The 12,462-nt window shown below is 40.2% G+C and overlaps 1 protein-coding gene across 3 annotated transcripts in view; it reads left to right on the forward strand.

Moving 5' to 3' along the window:
- The window catches only part of TAFA4 (TAFA chemokine like family member 4), a 164,568-nt gene that overhangs the window by 146,986 nt on the left and 5,120 nt on the right, over positions 1 to 12,462 (forward strand). For 2 of the 3 annotated variants that reach the window (XM_055344023.1, XM_055344024.1), the window contains exon 5: positions 7,825 to 7,908. In XM_055344023.1, the coding sequence (XP_055199998.1) occupies positions 7,825 to 7,908 (84 nt within the window). Of the gene's footprint in view, positions 1 to 7,824; positions 7,950 to 12,462 lie in introns of all 3 variants that reach the window. The other variant, XM_055344025.1, reaches the window with a different exon arrangement.

Raw genomic sequence — 12,462 nt, forward strand, 5'->3', positions numbered from 1 at the left:
GTGGCGCAGCGGTTTGGCGCCTGCCTTTGGCCCAGGGCGCGATCCTGGAGACCCGGGATCGAATCCCACGTCGGGCTCCCGGTGCATGGAGCCTGCTTCTCCCTCTGCCTGTGTCTCTGCCTCTCTCTCTCTCTCTCTCTGTGACTATCATAAATAAAAAAAAAAATAAAAAATAAAAAAAATTAAAAAGATCTTTTTGAGTGTGTGCCTTCCCATTAGTCTGCAGGTTGCTTGAGGATGGGAACTGGATCTCTCATTTCTCTTAATGCCCCACCTTCCCTTCCTCCCTCGCATTGGCTGGTGCATGAATGACTTTGAGCATGGTAGAGAACCGATTTGTATTCAGTAATCACAGATTGTTTTTCAAATTAGTGGTAACAACTGTGTTTCCTTGCTCTATAGATTTTAAACTTCTTCAAGAACTTATGAATTATGACATACTGTATCCAGCATCAAATCTTTAGATCTAAAAAGTCTTACACATTCATCTCCGAGCACTTCTTTCGGTATCTGGAAAGCATAGAGATGGCATGACAGTTATATTTAGTAAAGAAGATATTAATACCTTACTCTCCTGTAGCTTGTTTTTAATTTTTGTATACATTTATTATATGGGCCAAATCCCCTTTGTGCACCACTGCAGAATAACTACAAAAATGTCAATACTTTTTTTTCCATATATTTGTGTATTTAAGATAGGTCTCCAGAAAATATGGCACATTTCAGTATGAATGTGTTTTACCCAAATTGTATCACATTGAATATTTCTTAATCCAACCTATCAATATTAAGTTGAGGAGATCTTCGTGTGCTAGTACATAGTGACCTATTTTTTATTTTTAATTGCTCCATACTATTCCACTGTATGGATAGGCTATAATTTGTTTAGCCATTCCTTTACTGAAGGACATTGCAGTTATGTCTGAGACAAGACAGACTCATAGGCTAACTAAATGATTTCCTCAGTGTTACAGGATCAGTAAGTGATAGAGGTCAATAATTTGGTGTCTGAGCCGAGTCTGTGTAGTGGAAGGTTCTGTGATGATGTACATATTCCTTCTGTATATCTCTTAGCTCTGTGTTGATGCACACATGTCCAGTATGATTGGTAACCACTAAACACATGGCTATTGAGCATTGGAGGTGTGACTGGCATGCATTTAGATTTAAGTGGGAACCTGTGACTAAGCTTCCCTGTTGGACAGTGCAGGATCAGCTTCCTATACATATGTAACTTATGAGTACTGCATTTGCAGCCAGAGAATACCCAAACTCTGAAGGATAGGATTGTGATTGTATCTTAATAATTGTATTCCCTGCACTTAGCCTGGCAAACAGTAGGTGTCCAATAAATGTTTATTGGGCCGAAGTCACAGAGGAGGTCTAGGAAGTTGTAGTTTAGACTCTAGTTATGATGTGTGCTTTCCTATCCCCCTGATCTTCTATTCCTTATCTGAATGTTTCCATTAGGGCTTTTTAGCATTATCCCATAATAATCTTTATCCCACAATAATTATGCAGTATCATGCTGCTAGTTGGCTTATGGAAAGACCTAGTCTCTCCTGCTATGTTCCTGTTATCTTATTTGTCAATAAGAATGTGGAGAGGATCTAAAATATAAAATTCACTTAAATTTACATTTAAATTAAAACAAAGGCAAGAAGACATTGGAGCAGGGCACTAATTAATGATAGCACAGAAAGTGGCATATACTTAATGCATTTCTGCTAATCCACAGCAGAGATGCTTATCTAGTGTTTTCATTGCTTTTCTATAAAAATCATAGTTTTTATTAGTTAAAAAGGGAGAAAAATCAGCTGTTTTTTTGTTTTGTTTTTCATTATAATTAACTTATAAAATCCTCTTGTGGAGTACAGCCACATTTCAATACTACATTTCAGATTTGGGAGGAGGGGCGGGGAATTACTTGATTAAAGCCATGGTTACTAGGGTCCTAAAACAGACAACTGTGTAGCTGGTAACCATGCTCCCTTTCGAATCTTTGACTGGTATAGATACAAGGCTGTTTAATGACATGAACTGTATTCTACACATTTATCAAAATACCACTCTTCAGAGATAATGCTGAATGGTTTATGATAAAAGGAGATAAATGTGTAGTACGACAAGGCTTCATTTATTTTCTTAGAGTGACTGCTTTCTAACTATTGGGTTTAAAAAAGGCTGATAAAGGCTGAGGAATGGGAGGCAGCTGCTTTTTGAAACCATTTGTTTTCTTTTGATGATGGTTGAATTTGTTTTCTGAGATGTTGGAAGCCACTTGGTTAGGGTTGAGGGTTCCTGTGTGTACTGCAGACAACTTACGTGGTTTCACAGGCCGTGTGATGAGGTAGGGAGTCTGTCTTCAAGATGCAGCTTTACAAAGTTGTATAATTGGGTATGTTCTCTGTGCCACTTAAAAGAACAAGCGGTTTTTTGAGCTTTTCCCTGTGGCGGTCTGGTGAATGACAGAAAGATGTACTTTACCAAAGCACTGGGGGAGATGAAAGGACAGGCACCCTTTGCATATGTTGGTTCATTGAGTTTTAATTCAGTGCATTGTGCCTGGAATGTCGTAGATGCTGGGAATAGGATGCTAATAAGCCTCAGGTCCTACTTTCCAAAAAAGAACTCTAGGAAATGAAGGTACAGGAAGAGAGAGCAGAGAAGGGGTCAGGGATGATATCCTATGAGAACCATTGGGTCTGGTTTTACCAGGCAGGAGGGAACCAAGTGGTAGAGTCGGGTAAAGCGTGTGAGAATGAGTGGGGGCAACTGTGGGAATTAGAAATGTCTCGGTCGGGATCTGAAGTGGTCGAAGATGAGGCTGGAGACTCCTCCAGAGCCTTCACTGTTAGAAATTTTCCATCAGCTCAAACTTGAGGATGTAATTCCTGCATTCTGGGAGAGTGGATGAAAGAGAATATGCCAGTAAGAAAGGGTATTAAGTGAGCAAAGGTCTTATCAAATACCCTACAATTGCTGAAAAGGAAAAATGTGATCTCTGAATTTGACAGGTCAGGTAGGTTGTCAGCATAGGCTTCTGGGTGAGCCCTGGAGTAGCCAGGATTTGTGTGTGGGAGCGAGAGTAGTGAGACTGAGCCAGAGAAAACGAGATTCAGAGAGAGAATATGCAAATTTTTGACTTGTAGGATTGCCCACAGTGCAGGCTCCAGGAGGGCATATAAGGAATAGAGCTGGCATTGTGTTTACTCTGTAGTAAGGATTACGAGGTCTGCTGAACTAGCTCAGCCTCTCATTTTGGGCTGAGTATATCTCCATGACCATAGATCAATGTTTCTTACCCAGGGGTGATTTGGGCCACTCTGAGGGACATTTGATGATGTCTGGAGCCATTTCCCGTTGTTATACTGGGGGAGGGGGTGCTACTGGCATCTGGTGGCTAGAGGCCTGGGATGCTGGTCACTGTGTTAGAGTGTGCAGTGTATACCCCTACCATCAGGAATTAGCAAGCCTCTAATGTGCTAAGGTCAAGAAACTCTGCCTTTCAGGTAGGTCAGGGCCTGGCAGGGTTGTATTTCTGTGAGCTCACACTTTGCGGAGAAGACAAACCTAGATCACAGAAGATCATTCTGTACGTATCTATCCACAGGCTCACTCAGTAGTCTGTATTCTTTGTGGAAATAACAATACCTTGTTATGTGTGAAGGGTGTGAACAAGTAAGAATCCTTTAGTAAAAAATCATGTTCTCGGGACTGCTTTTTTCCATGTTACCTGGGTCAGGATGGAATGGCTTCTTTTCCTGAAATCACAAAATATAAATTAGCAGGTCTTTTCCCCTGCCTATATTTAAAGTTAACATTAAAGAAAGGTTTATTAACTTTAAGCCATTTGTTAATTTGCAAAGAGCATCTTGAAATAACGTTAAGAGCAAAACAGCTAAAGTATATTAAAATCTCAGAGCATATTTTTTTTGTGATTGTTTCCATTTTTAAGACAGTATATATATTCTAGGAAGATGTGTTCTTCATCTTTCTGTCTGTAGTTTCAGTGTAAAAATACACTTTTCTTTAGAAAAGCCTTAACCCTGTAAATGCAACTAAACTGAATCAAAAAATGAAAGACCAGCTCCCAAGAAGTGAGCCTGTTTATTTGTTAGTCTTACTCAAAAGTGGGTTTATAGAAATAGCTATATGAATACACTTTGTGTTTTATTTCATGGAGTAATACTTAATTGGGACAAGGGATAGAAAAAAAAATCTCCATCTATTTTATACAACAGAGAGAACAGAAAATGCACCAGGAACAAGATAGCTAATTGGTCCCATTACATTTTCACCTAGAAAACAACATTACAGAAAACACAAGTCACTACCATAAAACCAGAGCTTCACTATTTTTTTTCCCTTCCTTTCTGCATAAAACTAGAAATTCATTACAGGTTGGCAGCTTGAAGATAGGGATGTTTTGTATTTTCCCAAGTCAGAAAGGCATGAGGCTTTCTAAAGAATTTTTATTTTAAAAATAGAAGTGACAAGACACTTTCTCATCTCATGTATATTATGGTATTTTGTAACAGGATAAAATAGATACCTCCTACAAACTTATTTTCCTATGGAGACAAGGCTCAGTTAAGTGGGCAGATGTTCTCAAGAGTTATTTTAATAAAATCCTACTTCTGGGTCCTTTGTCTCAGCTCAAAGCCTAGCTCAGTAGGCACTCGAAGCTTGAACTCCGGGGCTATTTAATCACCTTATGCACTGGTGGGTGAAACCCTCGATTGGTTCTCACCTGCTCACCTTAGCTGCAAGGTCCTTAGTCAGTCTTTAATGCATAAAGGAATTTGAAACTTTTATTGTGGCTACTATGGTGGCTCTCATTAAGACTTTCTTTTCTGATAGAACATTTGCTGTTAAGGAAGTAAGTTTCTAACACTTGGAGAGACCTTTCCAGTGTCATTCTTCACTAGATATGAAAATGATTTTTTTTTTGGCAAATAGAAATATTTTACATTTCAGGGCAGGTTACTCTTTTAAGGAACCTATCGTATCTGTCTTCAGAAGAATCACTCCATATTTCCCAGTTAAATGAAAGAAAAATGATAATTTCACAAGAGCTTGATCATACGTGCTTTCTTCTTTTGCTTAAATAAATTTAAAACCTTAAACAAAATACTGTGAAAACATTTTATTTTTCTGTAGTTAAGAATTGGCATAGTTTTCTGTGACAAATGCCTGAATCCATCTTTTTTTCCCTCTCAAGCTCCTTTTTCGAGATTTGGCATCAGAATTATCTTGGGACCCCATGAAGCCAGTAAGGACTTGCATTTCTCTACTGAGAAGCTGACATAGAATGAATCAGATTATTTCCTGTGTAGGGAATTTATTCCCAGATTTCTCACCTTAATATTTTAAGTGGTCTCTTTCAGACGCTTTTCTGCCCCCAACTGTTTATTATCACCTGCCAGACCAGCTGTTCTAGGCACACAGGTTCCCCTGGTTTATGGTACGCCCTTGTGCAGAAGCTTTCCATGGCTCCCTGCTGCTTGGGGAATCAAGTCTAATCTGGAGTTGGCCTTGAGAGCCCCTGAAGCTTGCTTCTCGGATCACCTTGCTCAGCAGGGTGTCTTGTGCTGCTTTGCTGACCCCTCACTGAGCCACATGGGTCTTCCTGCGCTTCTGCAGAATCTTCCATGTAGCCCCAGCCCCTGTCAGGAGTACATAGGTTCCCACTGCTGAGTGGCAGAGAATCTGCCTAAGAGAACTATTTTAAAGATTAAAAAAAAAAAAGTATTTTAAATTCAGCTGTAACGCTGTGTAAATATAACTAAGCTCTGTCAACATTTATATAACTTTTGCAATCCTGCAGATGGAATTTTAAATCGAGGGCTGGGAACCATCTCTTATTTGTCTTTATATCTACTTGGGATCAGCCTAAGGTATTCAGAAGATAATGAATGACTGGTCAGAACTTTGAATCTGGTCAAACTCTAAGTAGCGTATGTTAATCTAAACTATTATTATAAGTTGTGGTACAGTAGAAAGACTTGTAGAGACAGAGGAGGAAGTCTAGATTCTAGTACTTCCTCCCCCATTTTACTCACTCTCTTTTACAGTTGTTTTCCTTTCTGGCCATCTGCCACCCCTTCCTGATTCTGAAGGTGGTTGGGATAATTGAAAGAGGAACAGTATGTAAAAGGGCTTTAAAAATAACAAAGCTCCATACAGTTTTAAGGTGAATTTGTTTAAAATATTTGTGACTGAAAAGAATATGGCTTTCTCAGACTTCACCGCACTGTCTCCAGCCATCCACTAAAGCTCAGTGGCACTCTCTGACAAAATAAATAACCCATTTAGCTATATTCCTTGCTCAGTGTTGGCACCTTCTGACTTAAATAGCTTACGGTTCTTCTAGATCACAATTCTTCATTTATATATTAGTGGTTTTGACGGGACTGTAATTGGGTAGTAGCACAGTATTTGACCAGAATCAGAAATGGTGGTTTTCATGTGGAATAGACACAATGTCTAGCCACTTCTGCTGAGAGTGAAATGGTCCGGTGCCCTAATCATGCGGTATTGCATATGCCTGATAGGAGAAGAGTTTTTAATGCGAGCTTGCTATGTTTCCTACTTTTGTCACTGCCTCTCTACCTCTGGTTGTTTCTACTACAGATCTCTGGTGTGAGGGAGAGAGATTAATTTAATGGCAGATGAAGGGGCTCTAGAATTAGAAAGAATGCCTCTGTCAAAGGGCCTCAGTTTTTCCTTCTCTATAAAATGCAGGAAATACATTTAGCAGGGTGCCTGACCCTCAAGAAAACAGCTATTAGGAATTCTCAAGAGTTGCTTGAAATTGAGTTTCAGACTTCCCAGGCAAGGGTATTTTGAGTCAAATTCATGGGCATATTTTTTTTTTTTTTATACCAAAGTGCTGCTGTTTCACCAGAAAAACAGGGCCCAATGACCCTTTCCCCTTAATCCATACACCCTACGTGCAGCCTCAGATCTCTGACCTGTACCAGTCCACTGGCTGGGCTCACCATAAACAATAAATCACAGTCCCTTTTGTCCTGTGTAGGAATACCCAGCCAAGTTGATAGTTCCCTTAACTTCTCTTCATCTGCCTCCAAACCCAGAGAATTTTCTGTTTCCTCATCTTATAGGCCGGTGGCAGCAGAGATCATGGGGTAAGGAGGAAAGGGAATTCACAGGTGAGATCACGAGTCTAAAATGCGAGCCTGTGAGGGAGTGCCACGCTCTTCCACCTCATTTGGCTTCCAGTTGGTGAGTTCAAGGGTTTACTCACCACTTGGTTGGAATGGGATGGAGAGATGAACACCTCTGTGATGGAAATGTTTACTACTTTTACTCTGTGCCCTTGGCAACAAAGAGCATCAAACATAACAACTTTGCAGTGCCAGCATCCACCATTGGAGCCTACAAAATGATGACCACACCAATAGCTAACATTTTCTGACAACCTAGTGATTGGCCCCTGGTTAGCCAAGATTTTAATATGGATTAGCTTTATCGTCTTGACAATTGTGGTGAGGTTCTGTTTTTATCCTCATTTTGCAGATAAACAAACTGAGGCCAAGAGGAGTTAAATAACTAGGTGAAGGTCATTGGGGAAAAAAAAAAGTAGCAGTGCCAAAGTCGTACCCAGGCATGCTGCAAAGCTTGGCGTCTTACTGTTTTCTAGAGTGTATGGCTGAAGGCATTCTTTAAATTTACTTACAGTGAAATAGTTCTCATTAACAATCTTTGAAGTCAATATATCGATCCGTATATGAGCTTTATGTTGTCCCTAGTTGGTGGAAGAAATGGTATCACAAACATTATTTGGCCTTTGTTTTACAGCTTCCATCGTGATTCAGAAATGGTGGTGTCACATGAATCCTTGCTTGGAAGGAGAGGATTGCAAGGTGCTACCAGATTACTCAGGTTGGTCCTGTAGCAGTGGCAATAAAGTCAAAACTACAAAGGCAAGTATAGATGAACACAATTCTCCCTTACAACCTCCACAGAGGATTACCTAAGCGGGGTTCCCTCTTCATTGTATCCCAGCACCGCGACGCTATTTTCTGCCCGTAAACCTGCTCGGGCAGTGCCATGCTATTACTCTGGCCCTTTGAACAGCCCATTTCCTAAGTGGCACCCGTTATGTCCGATTTTTCAGAGTGGTGTGGTCTGGGGGGATGCACTTGTGGTTTTAGGCAGGGCACCGAATGCATCGCAGCTCCTTCGAGGGCCCAATTTCAAATAAAGGGCTCAGCGTCGACAGGCCAGCGTGTCGACAGATGCCACACGCAGAGGATTCGCTGAAGGAGGGATGTTCCCTTCCTGTGAGGAGTTTTAGTAGTTGGGGTCCCAAATTCAGAGTCATCCAAAATCAGGAGTTGCCTCCCCCAGAGATCTTCTGTCCAGGTCTCCCGGTCTCAGAAGGACACCTCTGTCCTTCCGGTTATTGAGCCAGAAATCTCTCTACCTTACCTCCCCACGTCCAGTCTATTACTGCGTTTTGGGATTGTCCTTCCCAACTCCCTCCTTGAGCCGTGTGTCAGCATCCTGACGCCAGGGGTCCCATCCCCACTGGGTCTCCCCTGGAGGACTAAGTGGCTGCCTCACATTCACCATGGCCCTCTTCAGGCCATTCTCCACACGCTGACCACAATCACTTTTGTGAATGGAGATCTTCTAACCAAGTTTGTTTTGCTCCACTAGCTTTGCCTATCTGGCTCTTTATAAATAACCAGGCAAGTCACCTCCCTTCATTCTTTTTTTTTTTTTTTTCCCTGTTTCAGCCTTCTCTTGGTAGCTCTTCCCATGTGCCTTAGTGGTTGCCAAGAAAGGTGTTCTTCATGGAATGGGCCTCCCTCCTTTCTTTCCTCTGGAGCCATTATGTCTTTGGAGTCCTTCACCGAGTGGATTCAGGTCTCCTGTATCTCTGAGCATTTACTCTGCTTCTGCTTTACACAGAAGGGTGTCCTGAGGTGCTTCGTATCCTAGAGCTTTCTCCCTGGGAAGAGGCCTGTGAAGTCAGGGACCATGTTTGCAGTGACTTTGATAGACTCAATAACTTTCAAATGGAAAGTAATAAACAAGGTCATTATAATATAATAAAAAAATTACATTTAGAACAAATGAGAACATTTTATAAAAAACTGCAAATGTAAATTTGAGCTGACCTCAAATTTGTCAGTAGTAGAGTAAGTCAGCTAATTCCTTAGCTAGTTAGAAATCATAATTTCAAACTCAAAACTATTTCACATTAGTTGTAAACTTTTTGTAAGTAGTTTAAAGATGACTAGGATTAATGACCTGGTGAAGAATATCTCATTTTATTGTGCTTTGTACAGGCTATTTTTTTTTTTCTAACCTGAAGGTTTGTGGCAACCTGAGTCAAGCAAGTCTATTGGCATCCTTTGCATCGGCTTACTTAGTGTCTCTGTGTCACATTTTGGTAATTCTTGGAATATTTAAAACCTTTTTAATTATTTGTTAATGGTTATCAGTGATGTTTAGGGTACTGTTATAATTTTAGTGTGCCAGCCCTGTAAGAGAGCAAACAGTCTGCAAATGTATGTGTTCTGTTCCCCTGCCTCTCTTCCTCTCCTTAAGCCTCCTTATTCCCCAAGACAACAACAATATTGAAATTAGGCCAGTTAATAAACCTACTTGGCCCTCTAAGTGTTCCAGGGAAAGAAAGAATCACATTTCTCACTTTAAGTCAAAAGATAGAAATGATTAAGCTTAGTCAGGATGCCTTGTCAAAAGTCAAGATAGACCAAATCCTGGCCTCTTGCACCAAATGATTAACCTGTGAATACAAAGGAAGAACCCATGAAGGAAATTTTTAAAAAGTACTCCTGTGAGCACACAAATGATAAGAAAGGGAGACAGCATTAAAGCCCATATGGAGAAAGTTTTAGTGATCTGGATAAAAGATCAGTCCAGCCATAACATTCCCTTAAACCAGAACCTGATCCTGCGCATGGCCCTAATTCTTTTCTCAAAAGAAAAGTATGAATCTAGCAGATGTTGGTTCATGGGGTTTAACAGAGAAGCTATGTCCATAAAGTGCAAATGCTGATATGGAAACTGCAGCAGGTTATCTAGAAGTTCTAGCTAAGATAAAGAAGTTGGTTACTCCAAACAGCAGATTTTCATTTTAGACAAAACGCCTTCTATTGGAAGAAGACACCCTCTGTGACTTTCATAACTAGAGAGAAGTCAGTGCCTGGCATCAAAGCTTCAAAGGCTGACTCTTGTAGGGGCTCATGCACCTGTTGGTCTTAGGCTGCAGACAGTGCTCATTCGGAAATCCTAGAGTCCTTAAGAATTAGACTAAATCTACTCTGTCTCTAGAAATGCAACAAACAAAGCCTAGATGACAATATATCTGATTACAACTTGGTTTACTAAATATTTAAGACCCACTGTTGAGACTTACTGCTTGTAAAGGGAGTCCTTTCAAAATATCACCACCCAGTGACAATGCATCTAGTCACCCAAGGGCTCTGATGGAGACAAATGTTGATTAACGTTTTTATGCCTGCTAACATGATTCCTTGATCCATGGGCTGCAGAATGGATGTCATTTTGACTTTCAATTCTTATTATTTAAATAGTGAATTTTGTAAGGCTATAGCTGTCATGGAGCTAATGATCCCTGTGATGGATCTGGGCATTCTAGATGCCATTAAGAACAATGGGAAGAGGTCAAAGCTAATAGGAGTTTGGAAGAAGTTGTTTTCAATACTTAAGGATAACTTTGAGGGGTTCAAGGCTTTAGTGGAGGAAGTAACTGGAGATGTGGTGGAAATAACAGAACTAGAATTAGAAGCGGAACCTGAACATGGCACTGAATGTCTACACTCACATGCGAAACCATAATAGATGAGGAGGTGCTTCTCATGGATGAGCAAAGAAAGTGGTTTCTTGAGATGGCATTTACTCTAGGTTGCAGATGCTATGAAGATCATTGACATGACAACCAATGATTTAGAATATTCCATCAACCTAGTTGATAAGCAGCAGCAGGATTGGAGAGGATTGCCTCCCACTTTGAAAGAAGTTCTGTGAGTAAAATGCTATCAACAGCATGGCATGCTAGAGAGAAATTGTTCATGAAAGCAAGAGTCAGCCAGTTTGGCAGGCTAGATGGTCTTGTTAAAAGAAATTGCCACAGCCACCCCAGCCTGCAGCAACTGCCATCCTGATCAGTCAGCAGCTGTCAACATCGAGGCAAGACCCTCTACCAGGAAAAAGATGATGACGGGCTGGAAGCTCAGGTGATGGTTAGCTTTTTTTTTTTAAACAAGGTATTTTTTAAGATAAAGTATTTTTAAATAAGGACACATACATTGTTTTTTTGTTTTGTTTTGTTTTGTTTTCTAGACAAAATGCTATTGAACATTTAACAGACTACAGTACAGTGTAAACATTACTATTATATGTACTGGGAAACAAAGAATTAATTTGGCGTGCTTTATTGTGATATTCATTTTATTGTGATATTTCCTTTATGGCATTGCTTGCTTTACCAGGGTGGTCTGGACCCAAACCTCCAGAATCTCTAAGGTGTGCCTACTGCATGCTTTTATACCCAGAGCACTGGAAGCTTGTGGAATTCCTCCTTTGTTCATGGAGGAAGGAGGTTAACACTACTATCATTTCTATCAGCTCTGCTTCTAAGCTACTCCAAATTAACTTCCAATCTGTGTAAACCCAAGTGTGCTTGCTAAGCAAACTCTGCTTTAAAGCAATTCTGCTCTCCTTTCCCTATTGGCCCCTTTCAGCCTTTTTTCCCCCTATCTCTTTCCTGAATAAAAATCTTGGAGCTGCCAATGAACTGGGGTCCTACATCCATCAATGATAAAAATTTCCTTTTATCCAATTTGTTGTAGACTAAGAAATAACATTTGGAAGATTATACTTGTATTGATTGTTAGATATAAATATAAAACAAGACCATGAACATAAGCCAACTGTGTTCCGGAAAAGAATGTGTCTAAGTAGTCTCTTGCTGGAGCAGCTCCCTCTCTATTTATGTGCAGTAACGAAGAGCATTTGCAGGAAGCAAACCTTTAGGGGCATTTCGGCTCTGTGTGCTGGGAATATAAGTTTGCTCTAGCCAAATCCTCAACGGTAGTGACATTTCATTTGGCACTTCTAAAAGTTGTAGAAACACAATACAGTTCCCTAAGCCATAATGATACTTAGCTGCTTTTTTTTCTTTTCCTTTTCCTTATTTATTTTATTTTTTTTTTTAGTGATAGGCCACTTGAGAATAATCTCGAAGTAGTAAAACTGCTTCCTTTATTAATCCAAGTCATTGTGACTTGAACTGCATAAAACATTTTATGTCTTTTATAGATCTTATGAACATAGAATAAATTCATTTGTGGAGGTGTGACTGGCTTCTGGGAAGAGCTTAGTACCCTAAGAAGCTGTGTCTTTTTCTTAAAATAGACACCAACCTTATACCACAAATGC

This window comes from Nyctereutes procyonoides, unplaced genomic scaffold (assembly GCF_905146905.1).
Source record: "Nyctereutes procyonoides isolate TBG_1078 unplaced genomic scaffold, NYPRO_anot_genome, whole genome shotgun sequence".
Taxonomy (NCBI): Eukaryota; Metazoa; Chordata; class Mammalia; order Carnivora; family Canidae; genus Nyctereutes; species Nyctereutes procyonoides.